The 24,608-nt window shown below is 36.9% G+C and overlaps 1 protein-coding gene across 1 annotated transcript in view; it reads right to left on the minus strand.

Annotated features, from left to right (window-relative positions):
- Positions 1-23,581, minus strand: part of RpL37a (ribosomal protein L37a) — a 28,438-nt gene extending 4,857 nt beyond the window's left edge. Inside the window, exons 1-3 of the mRNA XM_090385004.1 lie at positions 23,471-23,581; positions 12,279-12,414; positions 1,384-1,468 (exon numbers count right to left, since the gene is read on the minus strand). Of these exons, the coding sequence (XP_090241130.1) occupies positions 1,384-1,468; positions 12,279-12,414; positions 23,471-23,473 (224 nt within the window). The 5' untranslated portion in view covers positions 23,474-23,581. The remainder of the gene's footprint in view (positions 1-1,383; positions 1,469-12,278; positions 12,415-23,470) is intronic.
- Positions 23,582-24,608: the final 1,027 nt, after the last annotated feature.

Consider the following 24,608-nt stretch of genomic DNA (forward strand, 5'->3'; position numbering starts at 1 on the left):
AATTGAAAGAGACAGGTGGTTGAATGTCATTTGTAGCCTTGTAAGCAAACTGGGACCAGCCTCAAACCACCCCAAACTGTCCAAGACTGTTCTCAAGTTGCCTCTTTGCAAGATGCCCGATTCTAACTACCAAGCATCACAGAGACCTCACAGCAACTTGTTTCAAAGCCAATTTGGTTACAGTCTATGTGTGGGGAAGGGGGCTGAAAATTCATAGCCTGAACACGAAAGACTAGTAGTAGGGTTAAAAATTTCTGTACTTGTATATTCAAATAGTAATCTAACAAGTTTCATGCAGTCTCAATAACATCTTGTTTAATTACGGGTCCTGAAGCCAACAAAGTTGTCTACATGAGGAAAGGTGTGGACACCATACCTCGATGCCTACTTATGCTGTGTGGCCACCAAGGTGCAAACCAGCATAAGCAGGACTTACACACAGTGAACAAGCATATTTCAGGACTTAAGCACAGGGGATTATACCCAGGGTTACTAACAGTCCCAAGTGAATATGCAAGTAGAGGATTTTGGTTGTCACAGAACAACTAGACTTCATCGAAATTCGGTTGTCCATTTGACTCAAGTGTTACCTGAATATCAGTTCTACCTGCATTTTAGACTCCCAGGTAGCAAGCTGGGTGTCATACCTGAGAGAATGTGAGATAGCCTCTTGTGGCAGAGCAAATTTCAAGTAACTTCTGAAATTTCCATTAAAAATGGAATTCAGATTTCTTAGCAACAGTAAAACATCCTCTTAAAATGCAAACTGGTATTTAATAGTCCTGCACAAGTAGCTGATCGCATGACCATACTGATACCCACACAGATCACATGCCTTATTAGGCTGTTTGCTTGTGGATTAAGACATAAAAATAAATGTCCCACTAACCTTTTGTCATAATCTAATAAAGGGTGCGGGATTTGTTTTTGTTTGTTCTTTAACTTTTGAGCACCATTATAACTCAGTTTGTCATATTATATCTATATAAAATGTGGTCACAAACTGATCTATATGTTGTGTGTGTGGGCTAAAAAACCTAGAATAATTTTAGTCATTTAGTGTATATGTTATGAATGCATCCAGACTAGTTGACACTCAGTCACCATTAGAGTTTGTACGTTGTGCTGGAATTACACAATTATCACGGAGGAAGCACAGTTAAACTTTTAGTACATTTTTATTCGGCACTACCTTTTGGGATGAGTTATGCAGGCAAACTTTATTTGGATTAACTCTCAATATACTAATGTTAAACAAAAGACTAACCCAGACAGTATAGTGCATTTGTGATGGCAGCTGGTTTTTTTTTAGAAAATTTCTGGAACCTACCAAGGAATAATTACAAACCTATAACTACAGCATATTGCATCAATAAAACTTACCTAAATCTTCTCCACACTTTTCTGAGATGTCTAAGTCGTCCAGTACCAGTAGTTTTCCTCCTTTTGCCTTTAACACTCCAGTTATCTAAAAGTGATGTCATTAGCCAAATTAAATTCTATAAAGAATCACAATCTCCATTAAAAAAAAAAAAAAAAAAAAGGAAATGAAAACAGGTATATTATTAAAATGGAGGATAATAATATGGTTGGGAAATAATGTCATTTGCAGAAAATTGCAAAAATAAAGCTTATCTTATGGAAGTTAATAAACAAAATTATCACTGAATATACAGGGTGTACATAAATTAGTTGGGCAAAATAAATGGTTTATTATGCGTAGGTATACAACCAAACATGAGGGTACACATGATTATAAGATAGTGAAACACAAAGTTTACCCTTTTCACAAATGTTCGATGCAGTTGCCCTTCGTTACTCTGCAAAAGTCCCATCGGTAAATTAGTTCTTGCCATTTGTTTCTGAGCATGTTCACGTCGATCAAACCAAGTGCAGTGCTGATTCGTGATTTCAATTCAGGAATGGATGTCGGAAGCGACGGACTGTAAACCTGATCTTTCACAAAACCCCATACACTGAAATCTAGGGGTGAAAGATCTGGTGATCGTGGTGGCCATGGAATAACACCTACGCGACCAATCCAAACTGGGACTTCAACATTGAGGTAAGAAGTAATCACTGTGTGGAAGTGACAGGGTGCGCCATCTTGTTGGAAAATGAAACCTCCATGCATTGTTTCCTTCAGGATTGGCATAAGATAAATCTGAAGCATGTCCAGGTATATGATTCCCGTAACAGTTTTTTTCAGCAAAGAAGAATGGCCCAAAAACATTAGAACAACTTACAGCACAAAACACGTTTACCTTGGGAGTATCCCTTTCATGGTCTAAGGTGGCATGAGGATTTTCTGATCCCCAAATCTTGACATTGTCTATTCACTTTGCCACTCAAATGAAAAGTTTCCACGTCACTGAAAACTAACTGCGACAAGAAATCGTCATCCCTTTCCATGCGCTCTAACATAACGGTGCAAAAATTTTCTCTCTTCGACAGGTCCATGGGCTTAAGAGCTAGAACAATTTGCAATTTGTAAGGTCTGAACATCAGACGTTTTCACAGGATTTTGTTAACTGTTAATTTAGGAATTCCCAGCTGTAAACTAGCTTGTGCTATAGATTTTGTCGGACTTCTCTAGGTCTGCCTTGCCTGCTAAGCCTATGAGTCACACATCCCGTTTCAGTGAATTGCTTGTACCATGCTACAATAGTCTCTTTTCGAGGCACTTTTCTGGTATTCTCGACTGAAATTTCGTTGCACTTGCACAATGAAATGAGTTTTGTGAAACCACAGACAGCATTTCACCTTTTCAGCGCCATTATACGTCTCCATCGTTACGAGAACACAGAAAGAATGATGAACAACAGCGAACTACATCTCACTCATACGTGGACACCTAGTGCCATCTATCCACAAACTTAGGATACAATACTACTCATCTGCAACTGAACCTTACAATTAATATTTCGCAAATTATTCAGTTACTAAATTGCCCAACTAATTTGTCCACCCTGTATTATGAAAGGCAGCAAATTATTAAATCATTGTTAAAATGATTCAATTCATATCAGAATAAATATTTCTGATATTACAGGTGTAATATCAGAAATATTTACATTTTTACTTGTTTACATTTTTGTAATGTTCCTGTAGAAAAGACCCTTGAATTTGGAATGAGACTATAATCCACAAAGGTCTATAAGTCTGAGAGTGAATAGTAAAAATGAAAAGAGAAACTGTCACTGCTTGTCAGAGATCCAGAACAAACCTTGCTAAACACGCTATGGGACAACCATCAAGATAGGCCCCATCACTATTAGCGTCTAAAGTTGAAGAGGATACAGAAAACAAATCGAGGGTTTAGTGTCAAACAATGTTACAAAATGGCACTTTTGTTTTGAAACAACTTCAGTTTTACTTTATACAAATAACAATACATATCACATCAGCTGTATCTCTCTAGTACTTTACAAGTTAGCTTGGCCTATAAGCACATTTCTGGTAAACCAAGAAAATGTCAAATGACCTTTTTCTTGGTTAATTACAAAAACATTTCCTACAAAATGATTTTGTAGTTAACTCTGTTTGACACTATACCCTCGAAATATGTGGAAGATATTTCCTCACTATTTTCAGGAAATCTCTTAGAAAACATCAAATCTTCTGCATTTTAAAATTTAATCATTCATGTGATATAAAACATAATTCAAAAATCTAGGAGGCTTCCGGATCAGCTATTGTATAATCTTCCTACCTCTACTCTGCCAGATAGTGACTGGAGGGCGTCCGAGTAGTGTGTATGCGGGAGGCACTGTCGGGGCCACATTATGTCAAGGATCTGGGTATATTCTTAACAGGTGTACACCATATCCAAAAATTTCATTACTTCATACAGCATGTCCCACCCACTTTTTCTTACTATTGAATACACCATGAATTGTCACACTAATAGAGTAAGCTTATCTGCAAAAAGATCTAAACCTCCCAAACACTTCCTAATTCATTTCACAAATATACATGGTCTCAATTCTAATATCAACAATGTCCATTTCCACTTGCAGTCTGCCAAACCCCCATGTACTTTTTCTGACAGAATCTCAGTTATCGGTTGATTCAACTACTGCTCATCTCAGTTGCCCAAATTATTTGCTGTACGATTCCTTTCGCCTCAAAGGTGGTACTTGTGCATATGTCCGTTCCAATATTCCCTGTCAGAGACTTGGTAATTTGGAATCTCCTCTTTTCGATCTTCTCTGGCTTAAAATATCTCTACCGCATTCTGTCAAATTCATCTGTTGTCTCTACCGTTCTCCCAACTCCACTAATCATTTGGAGCTCTTTGACTTCCTCTCTTTACAAATTTACTTTCTCCGGTCCAACTTTCTTAACAGTGAGGTAATTTTTCTTGGCGATTTTAATGTTCACAACTCCAGCTGGTTTCTGTTTTCTAGTCACACCAATCCAGCTGGTTGAGATGCTGAGCCTTTTGCAATTACTAAATGACCTTGCACAGATTGTTCATTTACCTACAAGAATACCGGACAATCCTAACCATACCGCCAACACACACTTGATCTTTTCTCACAAACAACCCTTCTTCTAAGTACACGGTCGAAGTGATAGGTCCTTTAGGCACCTCAGATCACAACTCGGTGATTGTCTCTTCTCCAATGGAGCCTTTATGTCATGGCTATTCCCAACCTTGTATTGTTTGGCATTACAAGAATGCAAAATGGGATGACCTGCAATATTTATTTTCCTTGGTCGGATTACTGTTTCAAAACTTCTGAAGTCAACGTTTACTCAGATCGTGTCAGTGAAATTATTCTTGCAGGAATGGAATCCTTTATCCCACACTCCACTTTAAAATCTCGTCCTTTATCCAAACCTTGGTTTTCCAATAAATGTGATAAGGCTGTTCACAAGAGAAAAACGTATATCGTAATTGGCTTGTTTCTAATTCTTCAGTTATATTTTCTGTCTACACCAAAGCTCGCAACAATTGAAAAGCAGTTATTAATCAGTCCAAACTAGAGTTTGAACAGTAAGAGTAGAAAACTTGCTTCTTGCCCTAATGGTAGCCGAGCGTTCTGGTCTCTTGCCAAAGCTATTGGCTGAAACTTTTGCCAATTTCTGCTCCCACCTATGTCCAAACCAGATGGTTCTGTTGTTACTTCAGCCAAGGATAAAGCTGATCTGCTAGCATCCCATTTTTCTTCCAACTCATCTATTAATGATCTTGGTAAAATACCTCCCACCATTCCCAACACTCCATTCAATGGCCCCTGTGGTTTTCCGTCAAAAGGATGTCAGAAAGATTTTGACGAATCTTGATGATAAGAAAGCTCCAGGTCCCGAACTTACTCCTGTTCTTTGCCGCATTTTTCACTTTCTTATTCCAAAGGTGTTTTTCCTTCTGGTTGGAAATTTGCTCTTATCCATCCAATTCCTAAAAAGGGTGACAAATCCCTCCCAACCAATTACTTCTACTCTTTCTAAAGTAACGGAGAAATCAATTAACTGCCAACTCTTAAACTACCCACAAACCTTCCGTCTGATCAACGATCGCCAGTATGGATTCCGTCAGTGTCGATCCACTGGTGATATTCTGGTAAAACACAAAATGGAAAAGTTCAGTAAAACACAAGCAGTTACTCTTGATATCTCAAAGGGCTTTCGATCGTGTCTGGCATAAAGGTCTTCTAAACAACCTTCCATTTTATGGTTTGCCAACTGTTTTTTTGTAATTTGTTATCCAGTTTTCTCTCTTATCACTCACTGAGGGTGATGGTAGATAGCTCTCTGTCTTCTAACTTCTCCACTAATGCCAGTGTCCTCAAGGTTCAGTTCTTTCCCTCTTGTATATTAATGACCTTCTTCCATTGACTGGAAATCCTATCCATCGTTTTGCCGATGATAGCACATTGCATTCCACTTTCCATTTTGAGAAACCGTGTCCTGCTCAATCAGCTTCAACTTCTCGAAAATCTGTTACCAACTCCTTAAATGCCGATCTCCAGGTAATTCTCCAGTGGGGGCAGAGACAACTTCGTTGATTTCAATCCATCTAAAACTCAGTCTTGTCATATCTCGCAAAAAGGATTCTTCTGCTTCTATGCTTATCTTTGGTGACACTCCGATTTCTAAGCAAAATGATATATCTCTTTTGGGGATTACCCTGACTTCTAATCTCTCTTGGCACAAGCACATTACAAATATTGCTTCCTCTGCATCTAAAAAAACTTGGTTTTCTCTTTCTCGACGTTACTTTTCTTCCAAACAGCTGTTCACTCTGTGTACAAATCGCAAATCCACCCTACAATGGAATATTGTCCCCACATCTGGGGTGGTGCACCCAAAACCTCTCTCAGGCTTCTTGATTCCATTCAGAAGAAGGCAGTTAGGTTAATTAATGATTCGTCTCTAACAGAGTCTTTCACTTGTTGTCTCATAGACATTGTTTCTGCCGCATGCCTCTTCTACAGATATTGCCATGGACACTGTTCTTCTGAATTGGATTCTATAATTCCCACTCTCTCTTTCAAACAGTCCGAATACATGCTGCCACCAGCCAACATCCATTTACCGTCCAACTTCAAACTCACAGAACCAACTTTTCATCTTCCTCGTTTATTCATTCAACTGCCGTTTTCTGGAACAATCTTCCTTCATACGTATTTCCTGAAAATTACAGTCTATAGAAGTTCAAGTCCAATGTCAACAAATATCTTCTTTCGTCTTCTCAACCTCCAAGCCAAGCACGGTACTAAGTACTATCGGTTCTAATACTTCTCGTGTTTGGGTTTACATAAAAAAAAAAAAAAAAAAAAAGCAAGCCAACCGGGCTAGCCGAGTGGGTAAAAGTACCTGCCCGGCAACCCAAGGTCGCGGGTTCGATTCCCGCCTCGGGCTTGGATCAAAGTACTGCAAAAACCTTGGGAGGTGCAATATGGCCATAGAAGCCGATGCGCCAACAACTACCAAATTAAAAATCAAATCAATCAAACATAAAAAAAAAAATAAAATAAAAAAATCACATGAATGATTTGAATTATATTTTGTTTCATTTTAAAAATAATACACCTTGAAATTTTTTTGACCGGCAATGTTTGTAGTGAAGTAATTCAACAATGTTTTTCTAACTACAAAATCTAACGAACAAATTGAGACATTACACTGAACGATGCTTTAAATGAAAAATAAGTAACACTTCTTATGGATGAAAGCATTTTTTATCCTGGAGCAAAGATATCTGAAATCTGATAAATTTTGAGGAAAACAATACCCAAGAAAATTCAATCCTCAGGTAGGATTGACTAGTCCCAATTTGCTTTTTCAATAATTAGATTAACCTAAAACATGGAAAACTAGACAAGTATATAAAGAAATCAAAAACTGTGTGTACTGAGCATACAGTCTTAACAGATTACATATGCTGTTTTCAGTAATAAATAAGCAGAACCACAGCCACCTAATGGCAGCTTTGGAATTACTCTGCTAAATTAGGACTGTATTTTGAAAAAAATTAAATAACATTGTTGATAAATGACTGAAGTGAAGAAGTAAACTCCTGTAAAACATTTCTGATTTCTCCCAAGAGAGTTGGCCTCTAATAATTAGTCTTTTTGAACAACAGTTTAATCACAAGATTGACAAAGCTAAAAAATTAATGAATAAATAATAGTAATAAATAAATAAAACCAAGAGCTTATCATGGAATTCATGTACAGGTATATCTGCAAAGTTACATAAGCTTGAGCTACATATTTCACATGCAATTGTATTCTTAGGAACATTTTTCAAAGTACACAACTATTTCTGAGTTAAAGCAAAACTGAAACTCTCAGGAGTTTTATGCAAATCATACCATATTCAAATAATACCTTCAAGCTTTATATATATAAATAAATTCTATTCTAAATAAGTCCTGGGGTAACACATGCATATATAAATTTGGATACTGAAAGATCAAGCCCGTGTGCTGCAACAAAACAGTTGCTAGAAGAGTTTAAGTTGTAAACTCTTCTTGCCTCAGCCATCCAGAATATTATTATTATTATTACAAATAATAATACTGCTTCTATTAATAAGTTATTATAAGCTTGCTTTCTTGCATATGATGCAAGAAAGCAAGCTTAAAAAGCACCAGTAAAAAAAAAAAAAAAAAAAATCATCACCTATCTGTCCATCCAAAATGGACATTTAAATTGGAATTTATTTATATTACAGTTTCTATAATTCTGTCTAATATTACTGCCTTTGTTGCAGTTATTGGTTTTACTTTTATTCTCTAAGTTTAATATATTCCATCAAAATTAGTTTACTAGAATATATTTTTGCATGTTCTATTTTGTTATGGTTTCCAATTTTTCCCTACTGCTTTCATCCATTATATTCTTTTTATTTACCTTTTTTGTTACACACACCCTCATGGATATTGCTTTCTTTTGTTGCATCTCTAATCTGCTGCCCACATGGGTAGCACAGTTGGCAGAACCGCCGTTCTCCCCACACCAGATGGAAAAGACCAGAGTTTGAGCCCCGCCGATGACGCAAGGAATTTTTATGGGCCTTTTTCACGCATCACTTAGTTAGTCTATCTCAGGTGAGGATAGCATGGTTTTTTTTCTCCCAGAAACTCCGGCAAACAGAAAACTGACCACAGAACACATGCAATTTACAGATATATATATATATATATATATATATATGTCCGTAAATTGTATACACAGAGTTACCCATGTTCAAGCATTAGTAGTTTTGTCATCTGATTTTATCCATAGTTTTATTATTATTTTTAAATTTGTGTTCTTTATGTTATTTGAATTTTAAGTGATCACAGTTTAACTGTTATGATCATCACCACTGAAATTACAACTGTTATTTTTGCATGATCAGTTATTATTGTATTTATGCACAGTACTGATGCTACCAAAAGTATTTGGACACTTGTTTTAATCACCCTTGGCTCCAATGAGAGTACCAATTCACCATGGAACACTTTGATGGGTTACTTGTAGCAGGCAGCAGAACACATTCATTCCTCCTTTTTAACATTCTCAGACAGTTTTTAAATTCTGTACAGTGGGACCAACTGATAATGTTACCAACAGTAAATTCTAAATGGGAAGCATTCAAGGAATTAATAGTGGAATCTACTAAACGTTTCATATACCTATTAACAAATATTGTTCAAGGTTTAGGCCTAAATGGTTGTCAAATGAACTAATGAGACTCATGGCAGAGAAGAAAAATGTATGGGATGCATATAAATGATCAGGTGACATAGAAGAATACGGCAGATATAAGCTAGTCTGTAATTAAGTCACAAAGGAGGTTAGACAGGCGAAGGCAGATTACGAGAAATCTTTGGCAACGGATGCTAAGAAAAACAGCAAGGATTTCTATACTTATAAGGAAGGGGATGAATCACATTGGTCCACTTGATATCGATGGTTTTGCTGTTGATGATCCTGCTCAGCTAGCAAACAAACTAAATGAGCATTTTGCATCTACATTCACACATGAGGAGTTATTAAGGAATGAAAACGCCAGAAGGTTATCAAATTGTAGCAGGGTGCTTAATGATTTTGTAATAACTGAGAGCAAAGTGGAGAAGTTATTTAAGAAAGGCACCTGGGATCTATCCAGTTATATTAAAGTACGCGGCAAAGGAACTAAGCAAATCGTTAGCCATAATTATGAGAGCATCCTTGGACTCAGGGGAGGTCACCACAGACTGGAGATATGCAAATGTATCCCCAATTCACAAAGGCGGATTGAAGGGTGACGAGGGGAATTACAGACCAGTTAGTTTAACTTCTGTTCCCGGTAAAATAATGGAGTCAATGGTTAAAGATGCATTGCAGGATCATCTAGACAAGACTGCAGCAATAATTCAGACACAGCATGGGTTTGTTAAGGGAAAGTCTTGTCTGACAAATTTGATTGGATATTATGATGTGGTTACAAAGGAACTGGATGCAAAAAATAATTTTGATATCATATACTTGGATTTCAGGAAAGCTTTTGACACTGTTGCGCATGGAAGACTACTGTAAAAATTGGAGCAGAATGGTATTAAGGATAAGTTGCTACAATGGATAATAGGATGGTTGAGTGGGAGAAGACAGAGGTTGGTAATCAATGGGCACTGCTCTTTGTGGACTAATGTTATTAGTGTAGTCCCACAGGGTTCGGTTTTGGGTGCACTGTTGTTTTGTATATTTATCAATGACGTTGATGAAGGTATATCAGGCTTAGTGTCGAAGTTTGCAGATGATACAAAGGTTGGCAGGGTTGTTAATGACAGTAATGGCAGTGTGCTACTGCAAAAGGATCTAGAAAATTTGGGAAGATGGGCTGAGAAGTGGCAACTGAAGTTTAACACTGACTAATGCAAATTACTGCACATGGGTAGAAGTAACGCCAGAAAAACACACCAACTACACTTAGGGTGGTAGGAAATGAAAAGACCTGGGAGTAATTGTGCAGTCAGATATGTTTTCTGAGCAATGCAGACAAGCTGCAAGAGTAGGTCATGGGGTTTTGTCAATGATATACAGGAATCTTGCTAGCGGGGAAAAGGAGGCGATTGTCCCTCTGTATAAGGCAATGGTCAGGCCATGCTTTGAGTACTGCGTACAGGTCTGGAGGCCTCATTTTAGGAAGGATGTAGATTTGCTTGAGCGTGTACAGAGAAGGGCAACAAGATTGATGAGAGGAATGAGGCAATCCTCTTACCAAGAGCGGCTTAAGTTCTGCAAATTGCAGTGGCTGGAGACTAAGCACCTGCGAGGTGATCTGATTGAGGCATATAAGGTCTTGAATGGGTTGAGCACGCTGAATTCTGATGGGATTCTTTCACTTGTTCAGATTACGAACCTGAGGGAGCATAAATTCAAATTGAGGAAAGATAGCTGTAGAATAGATGTGCGGAAATTTGCCTTTAGCCAGTAGGTGGTTAATTGCTGGAACAAACTTCCATCTGTCGTTGTGGAAGTTGATAGGTTAAATAAATTTAAGGAGGAACTGGACAAACATTTAGAGGGAATGGTTGTGTAAATTTTTTTTTTTTTTTTGGCTGATGCTACATAAGCTTGCTTTCTTACATCACATGCCACAACTACTACTACACATTCCAGTTCATCTCAAAGGTGTTTGATTCTGGGCTAACAAGTCATTGGACCCCATTTTCCGTAAAATAAGGAAACCCTTGTTATTGCTAAAAAAAAAAAAAAAAAAAAAAAAACAGCTGAAATGCTCCATCCTATGCAAAAAGGAACTTAAAAACAGATTTTTAAATTGCTTTCTGCATAGCATGGGGCATTACTGTGCTAGAACATCTAGAACTATATCCATGTAATTGCTATGTAGGCACCACAGAATTATCCAAGATGTCAGTGTGCCACTTAGCACATGCTTTTCGTCACTAAATCAACAATCCAAACCAAACCATAGCACAAACTATTGTCAGCACAATACATAATAGTGGTGACATCCCCGGGCAGTCTCCACACCTATATTTTGAGGGAATGTGCAACGTGTTTTGTGAACTCCATAAAGCTGGTTTCCACTGTTCCAGGGTCAAAAAATGATGGGCTTAGACCTTGCCATGAAATCCATCTGTGCATCTACCCATGGACTGTGGACACAGACAGACAGCCCCACATATGCGAGTTCCAATGTATCATTTTCCAAGGACATCACTTGATTTGCTTTTATCACTTCTTCATGGATCAGCAATTCCTATCCATCAATTTATTTTTATTTTTTTGCTGCATCACCCCTTGCTCTTCCACCTATTCAGCACATCAACTAAAGTCGCTTTTGTGAGATTCAAACATGCAGTTGCTGTATACAATGACAAATCTAATATGAAATTCATAAGTAGGCCTCTTTCAACCTCTAAAAAACCTAATGCAAAATTAAAATGAAAAAATATGAGATGAAACTGAACATTATAAGTGCCCTGCTATAACTCATTCTGCTAGTTTCCGTTCAATACACTTTAAGGAGCGCCTGAATAATTTATAGAGTATGATTTGTATATAACATGTATTAAATTATTTTGTACTTATAATCATTCTAATTAAAAATGCTTATGAACATTAATAAGAAGCACCTGTGGTGGGAGGGGGCAGCAGCAGCCTCGATTAACATATAAAACAGCCTTATTACCTTATTTTCTACAATATGCGATTTCCAGGAATACTAAGCTCAATGGATACATGCATTTCATGTTCAAATTTCTAACAAACTAAATGTATTTAAAAACAAATAAAAGTGACAAAAAAAAAAAAAAAAAAAAACACACTTACAATGCCTCATTTTTTTATCTGGATAACCACACTGTGCACATTTTGACTTCTGGATGTGATAGCTGCTGCGGCCGCAGCGGCGACACAACGTGTGTGTCTTATTTCTCCTCTTACCAAAACTAGATGTACCCTTAGTCTGGTATGAGGAAAAAATAATAAATTAGTAAATTAAAAAATAAAAATTACACACACAAGGTAGTATAAAAAGAAAGCTACAAAACTGAACCTGTTAAAAATATCTGAATATCAAATCAAAAAAAAATTTTATTTTGTAATGTCAACCATCAAAAATTTGGTGCTACTACTGTGTGCAGTCTACCAGCAATGTATCATCATCATCATCAGCCATTTTCAATCCACTGCAGGATGAAGGCCTCTCCAGCAACTTTCCAGTTGCTTCTGTTTTGAGCACTGGACATCCATTTACTACCCACAAACTCATGAATTTCATCTATCCATCTCCGCCTTTGTCTTCCAGGTTTTCTTCTAGCTCCTCTTGGATACCATTCTGTTATTTTCTTAGTCCATCTGTCATCATGTCTTCGAGCTATGTGTCCTGCCCAAGACCATTTTAGTTCTTTAGTTTTGATAAGAATGTCCTTTACTTGAGTTTGTTGCCTAATCCATGTGTTTCTCTTCTTATCTAACAGTCTTATTCCCAATATGATTCGTTCCATTCTTCGCTGTGTGGTTCTCAGCTTCTCTTCCATTCTTTTGGTGAGTGCCCAAGTTTCACTTCCATAAGTCATGGTGGGGAGTATACATTGGTCCATTATTTTACGTTTCAGACAAACTGGGATATTGCTCTTCAGTATGTGACTATATTTCCTGAATGCTATCCATCCAAAATTTATTCTTCTCTTGACTTCCAGCCATTTATCATTATTACAGCTAATAACTTGTCCCAGATAAGTATATGACTCCACCTTTTCAATTACTGCTCCTTCAATCATTATTTCCCTTTCTGTGGCATACTTGTTCATCATTACTTTTGTTTTAGACATATTCATCTTTAGTCCAAAATCCTTACTAGCTGTGCATAACTGATTAAGATTTTCCTCTAATTCTTTGGGATCATGGCTTATGACCACAATGTCATCTGCAAATCGCAAATGGTTTAGGTACTCTCCGTTCACATTGACTCCTTTCTGCGACCAGTCTAATCTTCTGAAAGCTTCCTCAAGGGCAGCAGTAAACAGCTTCGGAGATATTGTGTCTCCTTGTCGAACTCCTTTCTCAATTTTAAATTTCCTACTGTCTTTGTCTAGTCTAATAAAGGAGGTAGCACTCTCGTATATTTTCTTCAAAATCATAATATATGGGGTATCAATGCCTTGTCTTTCCAGTGCCCGAAACATTGCCTTATGCTGTATGGAGTCAAATGCCTTTTCATAATCCACAAATGCCAGGCATAATGGTGTTTTATATTCATTTGCTTTCTCCATTAGCTGTGATATTACATGAAGGTGATCCATAGTTGAGAATCCTGTCCTAAAGCCAGCTTGCTCTTTCGGTTGATTCTCATCCAGTATTCTTTCTAATCTGTTAGTAATGACCCTTGTGAACAACTTGTAGATGTGGGATGCTAAAATGTATACTGGATGCTAAAAACATGTATAAATAAATATGAAAAATATGAATGTGTTAAAAACACAATTATGTGCTAAATTATTTTTAATAAAGACTTTCCAGCAAAAGTGATCGAGGTGAGATTGAAAAGGCTTACTGTTAATGCCTCTCATTTTCTTTAGAATACGTGATTTGGAATCCAACCATAACCATTCAATTGCTTACATAATTTTCTTGATGGTTCACCATAAAATTGCGGTAACCCATGACATTTAGACTGCTACATGCAGGCCATTCATCGGAATGAATCACCGAACCAGATTCGAGTTCCCATTCAAGGTGATCAAAGTGCCTCTGTCAGGTCATTGCACATAAAAATACCAAACAATCAGAGCCTTTGCTTGAGACCGAAACCCCAAGGTCCCCCAAATCCTAATCCATAGTGTCTGTTGTTTTGTACAACTGCATTACTACCTTTGGAGAGAGGAGCCTGTTTGCCATTCAATATTCTCCCACAATTATATTCCCGTGGACCAGCAAATCTTGCTTCTTCAATTTGAATGGTGTTAAGCTCTGTACCAACCATCTTACCTTGTGCATTGTGAGAAACAGTGGCTTAGTTAGTTATAGTATTGTAAGACTTTCCTGTTAGTGTAACTGCCGTTTTCCATTGGTATTTGCAGTAAAAAAAAAAAGAAAAAAAAAAGAAAAAAAAGAACACCAGTTTTAAATTTCACACAAACTCAGATTGCAGTGTGATTTGTTGTTCATGTCCATATAACGGAAGAATGCATTGCCTTTCCGGACATCACAAAGTTTGGTACCCTTTACGCGGACAACTAAGTATAAGCCAATATTCCCCACCTGTCACATGTTTTTTTTTTGCACGATGCTACCACATCAATGACAAGGCCCTATTGTCTTGGGGTACGTCCAGAAGATGGTACTCAACACAGTAATGCATTCAGCACATAACTGTGTTTTTATCATAACTAGCTAATATTTACTCTTTATTAAAAACCATTTAGCACATAATTTTGTATTTTTATCACATTCATATTTTTCATATATCATATTTTTAGCATCCACAGTAGTGCCTGGTAGACTGCACACTCTAATAGCACCAAAAATTCTTTACAGTAGACGCTGTTTCAGTTGCACATGCATATCTTGTTGAATGAGTAATTTCGCATCATCTCTTTTTTTAGAAAGCTACTGGATGGCAAGTAAATTTTGAAAATGCCTTACAAGAGGGTTGAGCCAATCCCTATTAAGCTCTTACATTGCAACCATTTTTCAATATTTCTTATTCATTTTTTTTCAGATTACCAAAACTAATTGGAAAATATCATTTTCATATTAGTAGCAGCTTTAAAAATAATAAATACAATTCTTAAGGAAGGTGGCATTTTTGAAATTCTGACAACTTTAAAAGCAAATAGTGCAAAAATAATGTTTCACATTGAATTTTTTCTTGTTAGTAAAGTACAGTATCACCCATTCAGAATATCTATCACATATCTACAGTAGTTATTTTTAATAAAATTTTTAAATACTGTATACAACTCTCAAAACGATTATAACACAGCTCATAAGATTCAACATTCCTTTTTACAAAAAATGAAAAGGATACTGTTCTCACTGAAAATCTAAAATTAAATTCACAGCTGAAAAAAAGTTATTAATTAAAAAAAAAAAGTTGTAAAATCATCCAAATTTTATTTTTTAATAAAATTAATTCTGGCACTCTTTCAAAGAAAGACTTCTGAAGGAAGAGTTGTTACATGAACAAATGAATAAGTTTTAAAAGGTGTTTACATATGCTCTCTCACTTTCTGCAAGATTGTAAAAACAAATGTTTCAAAGTAAACAAGTGGTCAAGTTTTGACACAAAGCATTAAACCCTATACAGATCCATTAATGGATTGTAGTTGTGTTTTGTGCATGGCTTGTCACAAACGTGTTACTGGCTCCTGAAAAATTGTGGGAATTACAAGGTATGGCTTCTTTCAAAGCTACTAGGGCTAACTGAAACAGCAGCAATGATTATTTTTGACTGCAGATAAAGGTAGTATTATCAATAAACTATAGTTTTACTTCAGGTACTTAGGCTCTCATCAAGCTAGGACTACTGTTTTCTAAAATCTGAATATATCTTTCACACATCTTCCAGTAGATTAAACAAAGATACACACAATTTTGCTTTTTTGTTGAAAAAAAATCAGCCTCAGAGACTATAGAAATGATTGTGCTGAAATGCATATGCAAATGGTAAAATAATTCAAAGATAGATATCACTGAGAATGATGCAAGGTATGAGCTCTGTGTGTTAATAAATCAAGTTATTTTGGATAACAGTGAAATAAGATTCAAAGCCATGACTTCTCAAGTTGCTATACTACAGTCACCAATCCATCCTAATTGATACTTTAAATGAAATTATTATGCAACATCTTTGATCAACAACAAACCAGATGGAAACAAGAGTTGAACTTTCAAAAGAACTAGTTAAAATTGTGAATCATGCTCCAGGATTTCTAAAATCAATAATGGCAAGAGACGAAATCTGGTAGGATGTTTATGCCAGAATTATTTTTTTGACTATAACGGCATAATTCATTATGAATTTATACTTTCTGGTATAAATTCATAATGAATTATTATGTTAATAAGAGAGAGAGAGAAAATCTTGTTTTAAGACAACGTACTTAAAACTCATTAAACACCTGACAGATGCAAAATGACAAGAGACCTGAAGGATGGGCAAGAAAAACTTATAATAAACTATTCCACAACAATGCTCCTGTGCACACAATTACTTCTGAATAGGCGCCTCCATAGCCAGGTGGGAAGGAGCAGCAGTGCGTAGCACACACTTCTTGATTAGCCCGGGGTTTGAGCCAGTCACCACCAAATACAGAGGATGCGGAAAGGTTAAGGAATGACCACCGCATATCCCGGAGCAATATGGCCTTAGTTTCTAATGCTCCTAAAAACCAAATAACAAACAAACTTCTGAATAACCTCTTTATTCACCCGACTATGTACCATGTGATTTTTATTTATTTATCGTTATTTTTTATCTAGAGAATTCATTAAAGGGACAGTTTTCTGATGCAGCAGAAGTTATGGAAACTAATACATATTCTATCAAAGAACTTTAACAAAGAGAGGTTCAAAGATGGACTTTTGCAATTACATAGCCAATGGGAAAAAAATGCATATACAGTGGTAGACAAAAATAACTGCATCACCTTAAAAAAAAAATAAGTAACATTTGTAGTGAAAAGTATAAGATATTGTTTGATTATAGTCATTTTGTTTGTCGCAAAGCAAAAGGTATTGCGTTAGATAACACTTCTATTGCACCAGAGAGTAATTGCAAGGTATTGCATTGGCGGTTTCTATAAATACGACGTTGGAAGGGTATACACGCTCATTAGTATGCAGTTTTGCGGAGGTGTAAGCATGGATCTATATGTTCAGTTGACACCAAGAAAAAAAAAAAATTGTAGCTGTTGCTTTGCTCTGTCCCAGGAAGGGCTTTCTACGCATGCTATCGCTGATAAAATAGGCTGCCACCAGTTAGCAGCATCCCGGGTACTGAAATTAAAGCGCGAAACCGGTGATATGAAAAGAAAACCTGGATTAGGCCATAAGAGTGACTATGCCTTCCCAAGATAGATATTTGAAACGGCTATGCCTTCCTAGCACTTCACCATGCTAGTGCTCGTGATTTAAACTTTAAGATGGCCTCTGGTGTTGAAACAAGTGCACGAACTATCCAAAGACAGCTTTTGGAATTGGGCTGATAGGCATGATCTGCATACCTATCAGCCCAACAAGAGGCCTTTGTTGACCCAACAAATCAGGAAGAAGCGACTTGCTTGGGCTAAAACGAATGGTTCATGAACAAAAGAGCAATGGGACACAGTAATCTTTTCTGGCCAGTCAAAATTCAACCGGCATGGCTCAGATGGGAAACGATATGTCAGAAGACGAAAATTGGAGGCATACCATTATGAATGCACAACACTGATTGTAAAGTTAACCAAAGATCAGATGGTCTGGGGATGCATAAAAAGCAAAGGGGTGGGGTGAATCAAGTTTATTAACGGAACGGTGAACACAGAAACCTACACTGCTATCTTGGAGTGCCTGGAAACCCATTCTTAGGGATTAACACACTAACGTCTAAAACTGCATTTTTCAACAGGACTCAGCAAAATAAGTAAGTTTTATGCTATTCAAATTTAATGACGAGATTGTCTTCTTGTCTCCCAAGGTTTAAAACAAACGCCAATTTTTTTCCTTGTTTTTCTCCCTTAAGGTGCAGTCATACCTCAAAAATGCTGGCATTAGTGTTGGACTGGCTCAGCAACAGTCAGATTTGAACCCTATTGAAAATTGCTGGTACATAAATGTTGTCTAAAATTGCTCAGAAGAAGCCAACAAGTAAGATTCAGCTACAGGAGAGCATTGTAAGGGTGAGGTACCAAAAAATATTATCAAAACTAATGTATATCCAGAAGTTGATTAACTTTATGCCAGATCATTGCAGGGCCGTAATTGCAGCTCGAAGAGGAACAACAAAATATTGAGGACTTATTTTGCAAATTTACAGTACATAATACTGTAACGTTAACTTGTCATTTCAGTTTGTACATGTAATTGCCATTTGCATGATTTCTCATATTACCATTAATTATGCATTTTACCCTTTGGGAAGATATTTATGGCAATTAGGTATATCAGGTGGAGTCTTTATTGGATTTCATTCACAGAGATATATATCCCATCTAACAAATGCATTTTGAACATTTCTGCAATCCACAATGCAGCACAAAACACATTATTTGCAAAATTCACAAGTGATGCAGTTTTTTTTGTCTGCCACTGTATACAGCCAAGATACATTTTCTTCAGGGGAATTTTCATAACAAAGGTTCAATGCAGTCTCTCTCCAGCCACTATTAATGCCTTATGCTTTTTGAAATGTTACTTCCTTAATCAGGATAAAAAACTAAAATCTGTTCTTATAATTTATGAGACAGCTAATTTAATTAGAAAATTTATCGATGATCTGAATTTTTTCCAATTTATCGATAAATGGACTTTTCATAATTTGCATCCTATAGTCCTGACTGATTTGTTGCATATTTCTGCACCTGTTCCAACAGATCCACATCATTCCTAAAACAAGGTTTCCAGACCTGTATGCAGTCTAACCACTGTCTTATACAACAGTAAAGAAAAAAAAAAAAAAAAAAAAACTCTCATTTCACCCATCCACTCGCTTCAAATGTTTGTCTAGTTCTGCCTTGAATCTATTTAAGCAATCAACCCTAAAACAGATGGAAGCTTGTTCCAGCAATCACCCACCTGCTGCCTAAAGGCAAACTTCTGCACATCCATCCTACGACTGTCCTTCCTCAATTTCAATTTATGCCCTCTAAGGCGATTAATCGGAGCAAGAGGAACAATACCATCAGCACTGGGCACACTCAAACCATTCAAGGCTTTATACACCTCTATCAGATCACCTCGCCGGTGCCTAGTCTCCAGACACTGTAATTTGCAAAACTTAAGCCTTTCTTCATAAGAGCAACCCTTCATTCCATTCACTAATCTTGTTGCTCTTCTCTGTACTCATTCCAACAGCTCTACATCCTTCTTAAAATGAGGCCTCCAGACCTGTATACAGTACTCAAGGTGTGGCCTGACCATTGCCTTATACAAGGGGATAATAACACCTTATCTCTGCCAGAAAAATTCCTGTATATCATTGACAAGACACCATGAGCTACTCTTGCAGACCATCTGCACAGCTCAGAAAACTTCATATATTCTTGCACAATTACCCCCATGTCTTTTTCACTCTCTACCACTGAAGAATAGCGATGGTGTACTTATAAATAGCAGAGAAGGCATAATTCAAATAGCAGAAGACTACTATAAAGAGTTACACAAGGAATGAGGGAATGATGCCAGCAGTGGGGAAAGATAGATTGCAAATTAGTAACACATACAACATACCTGATATCCTTCCTGATGAGGTAGAACACGTGTTGAAGAAAATGAAGAACAAGAAAGCCCCCCAGGGGAAGATGAAGTTACTGTAGAGTTGTTAAAATTGGGAGGAAGAGACATGACAAAAACTGGCAAGACTCTTCACAAAATGCATTAGAAAAGGTGTAACACCTAAGGAGCGGAATAATGCAATCATTGTTTTGTTGCATAAGAATAAATCAGAAATTGGAAATTATAGACCAATTAGCTTGTTATCCTACATCTGCAAGTTGTTCACAAGGGTCATTACTAACAGATTAGAAAGAATACTTGATGAGACTCAACCAAAAAAACAAGCTGGCTTTAGGACAGGATTCTCAACTACAGATCACCTTCACGTTATTTTATTATTATTTTTTTTTTAGGAGCATTAGCAATCAAGGCCATATTGCTCCAGGAATATGCGGTTGTCATTATCTGACCTTTCCATATCCCCCGTATTTGGTGGTCATGGGCTCGAACCCCAATCTAATCTCACCTTCACATAATATCACAGCTAATGGAGAAAGCAAATGAATATAAAACACCATTATGCTTGGCATTTGCGGATTATGAAAAGGCATTTGACTCCATACAGCACAAGGCAATGTTTCGGGCACTGGAAAGACAAGGCATAGATACTCCATATATTATGATTTTGAAGAAATTATGAGAATGCTACCTCCTTTATTAGACTAGACAAAGACAGTAGCAAATTTAAATTGAGAAAGGAGATCGACAAGGAGAGACAATATCTCCGAAGTTTACTGCTGCCCTCAAGGAAGCTTTCAGAAGATTAGACTGGTCGCAGAAAGGAGTCAATGTGAAGGGAGAGCACCTAAACCATTTATGATTTCCAGATGACATTGTGGTCATAACCCACAATCCCAAAGAATTAGAGGAAAATCTTAATCAGTTATTAAGAGTTAGTAAGAATTTTGGACTAAAGATGAATATGCTAAAACAAAAGTAATGATGAACATATATGGCACACAAAGGGATATAATGATTGAAGGAGCAGTAATTGAAAAAGAGGAGTCATATACTTATCTGGGACAAGTCATTTGCTGTGATAATGATAAATGGATGGAAGTCAAGAGAAGAATAAATTTTGGATGGACAGCATTCAGGAAATATAGTCACATACTGAGGAGCAATAACCCAATTTGTCTGAAATGTAAAATAATAAACCGATGTATATTCCCCACCATGACTTATGGAAGTGAAATGTGGGCACTCACCAAAAGAATGGAAGAGAAGCTGAGAACTACACAGCGAAGAATGGAATGAATTATATTGGGAATCAGACTGTTAGATAGGAAGAGAAGCACATGGATTAAGAAGCAAACTCAAGTAAAGGACATTCTTATCAAAACTAAAGAACTAAAATGGTCTTGGGCAGGACACAGTTCGAAGACATGACAGATGGACTAAGAAAATAACAGAATGGTACCCAAGAGGAGCTAGAAAAAAACCTGGAAGACAACAATGAAGATGGGCAGATGAAATTCATGAGTTTGTGGGTAGTAAATAGATGGCCATTGCACAAAACAGAAGGAACTGGAAAGTTGCTGGAGAGGCCTTCTTCCTGCACAGCTTGAAAATGGCTGATGATGATGACCACTGTCAGTGTAGTACCACACAGTTGATACATTACTCTGGGAATACTGCTTCCCATACGCAGTACGTACTTTACATTTGTCAATGTTAAAACTTCAGCTGCCACCTCTCAGCCCATCTGCTCAACTTTTCTAGATCCTGTTGCAGCAGCGTTCTGTCATCAACAATCCTGCTGACCTTCGTATTGTCTGCAAACTTGGACATTAAGCCTAATAGACCATCATCAATATCATTAATGAATACAGAAAACAACAATGGACCCAACACTAATTGGGGGCCTGCACTAATAACATTAGTCCACGAAGAGCAGTGTCCACTGATTACCACTCTGTCTTCTCCCACTCAACCATCCCTTTATCCATAGCAGCAATTTGCCTCCAATGCCACATTGCTCCAATTTATGCAACAGTATCAAAAGCCTTTCTAAGATCCAAATATATGATATCAAAATTATTCTTTGCATCCAGATCCTTTGTGACCACATCATAGTATCCAATCAAATTGGTCAGCCAAGACTTCCCCCTTAACAAACCATGCTATGTCCGAGCTATAACTGAAGTCTGGTCTAGATGATTCGGCAATGCTTCTTGTGCTTCCATTAATTTCCCTGGAACAGAAGTTAAACAGGTCTGTAATTACTTGTCTCCCTTTGATCCTCCTTTGTGGATTGGGGTCACATTTGCACATCTCCAGTGCATAGGTAACTCCCCTGAGTCCAAGGAAGCTCTCATAATTATGGCTAAGGGTTTGCTTACTTCCTTTGTGGCCTCCTTTAATATAACTGGATAGATTCCAACCACCCCAGGTGCCTTTCTTATGTTTATCTTCAACAATTTCTCCTCCACTTTATTCAGTTATTACAAGATTATCTACCTTACTGTCAGAGTTGAATACACCTCTGGCATTCCCCTCGCTGAATAACTCGTGTGAATGTAGATGCAAAATATTAATTTAGTTTGTTAGCTACCTGAGCAGGATCATCAACAGTTGAACCATCGATATCAAGTGGACCAATCTGACTCATACCCTTCCTTCTAGTTTACATAAGTAAAGAACTCTTTGCAGTACATTACATTTGCCAATGTTAAACTTCTACTGCCATTTCCCAGCCTAATCTACCTAATTTTTTTTTTTATCTTGTTGTAGTAGTTTACCCTGATTACTGTCATTAACCCCCTGCCAACCTATGTATTATCAGCAAACTTAAGATATTAAGCCAGAGGGTTTAATTAAAAATTAACTAATGGTTTAATTAAGAAATGATAAACCAATTTTTAGTTAAACCATTCTCAGATTTATGAGTGGACTTATTTACTTTTATAAATATTCTCATTATCAACACCCCATAACTAATCAACCCAGAAATTTTTACCTTTCATTTGGTATTTTCCCATTATTTTTTATTAGCTCATAAGTTAATGGCTTTTGATGCGTTCTGTACATGCAAAAAAGCACCAATACAACATGCACTTAACGCAATCCAAGGTACAAATATATGAAAAAGAATAGTTGACTAGAAGTAAAAATAATATTCCGACGCTTTCTTATTATCTAAATACTGCTCTTACACGATTTATAATATAAAACTGCAAGTTATCACATGGTGTTATTTAGTAGACGTAAGACTTTGCAGATTGGAACTAAAAGTCAATCATATCACACTTCTTTCACATAACAGAACTCATTGGCCTTATCCAGTAATAAACCTAAATATTCCATCATCGTCAAAATAGAACGAAACAGAAAAATTTATCGAAACCATATGAAGTATGCAACTAAACACAATACAGACAACAAATACTCCAAACAGGAAAACAATTCACTGGAATATAATCAAAAAAATATATGATATAGTACAAATAAAATATTTAGTTTATTAAAAAAGTATAGACATATAATTAGAATTTTGATTCGTTTCGATTAAATTTCCCTTTATCTGAAAACAAAACACTCACCATTTTTCCAAATAACTGCAGCAAAACCTACTCTCGACTAAAAAGGTACTGTTCACTTACAGATGGCGCTTTTTAAGTGTCGATTCTCATCGCTGATCTTTTATTGTTGTTGATGATGTAGATCGCTTTCTGCATATAACTTTATGCCCCCGATTATTAATCTGTGAGTTTTAGCTCTCGTGACCTAATTTCGAATTTCGTCGAATACGGAGGAATTTTTATGGGCTTTTTTTTTTTTTTTTTCCCCCACAACCCGTCTGAGTTAGTTGGGTTTCATGCAAGGATTGCCTTTCTCTCTCTCTCTCTCTCTCTCTCTCTCTCTCTCTCTCTCTCTTTGCTGGACGAAAAACTCGAAACTCGAGTTTTTCGTCCAGCAAACAGCAAAACTACTTCAAAACACACACAATCATTTTATATATACTGCAAGATAGCCTAAACTTCTGATGCTCCTGAAACACCACAAAAGAGTATCTTGCGTGTGGGAGTAATAGACTTTCCGTATGATGATTTTGTAGTAGCGAACAATCATGTTTCAATTTAATGGTTGTTTTCTGCATGATTTAGCATTAGTAGAGGCATACGATGCAAGAAAGCAAGCTTATGCAGCAACAGCCAAAAAAAAAAAAAAAAAACCTCCCATTTCATCCGTCCATTCGTTCCAAATGCCTGTCCACTTCAGCCTTAAATTTATTTAGGTTATCGACTTCCACAATAACACATGGAAGGCTTTTCCACCAATCCACTACCCGCTAGCTAAAGGAAAATTTCCGCACATCTATTCTAGAATTGTCTTCCCTCAATTTGAAACTGTGCCCCCTTATGTTCTAAATCTTAGCAAGAGGAAGAATCCCATCAGCATTCAGCTTGCTCAACCCATTCAAGGCCTTATATACCTCAATCAGATCACCTCGTAGATTCTCACTCTCCAGGCGTTGCAATTTGCAGAACTTAAGCCTTTCTTGGTAAGAGTACCACTTTGTTTCCGTCACCAATCTTATTGCTCTTCTTTGTACTCGTTCTAACAACTCTACATCTTTCCTAAAATGAGGCCTCCAGACCTGTACACAGTACTCTAGGTGTGGCCTGACCATTGCCTTGTATAACGAGATAATCACCTCCCTGTCCCTGCTAGTAAAAT

This window comes from Mastigoproctus giganteus, chromosome 1 (genome assembly GCF_048544385.1).
Source record: "Mastigoproctus giganteus isolate SK-2022 chromosome 1, ASM4854438v1, whole genome shotgun sequence".
Taxonomy (NCBI): domain Eukaryota; kingdom Metazoa; phylum Arthropoda; class Arachnida; order Uropygi; family Thelyphonidae; genus Mastigoproctus; species Mastigoproctus giganteus.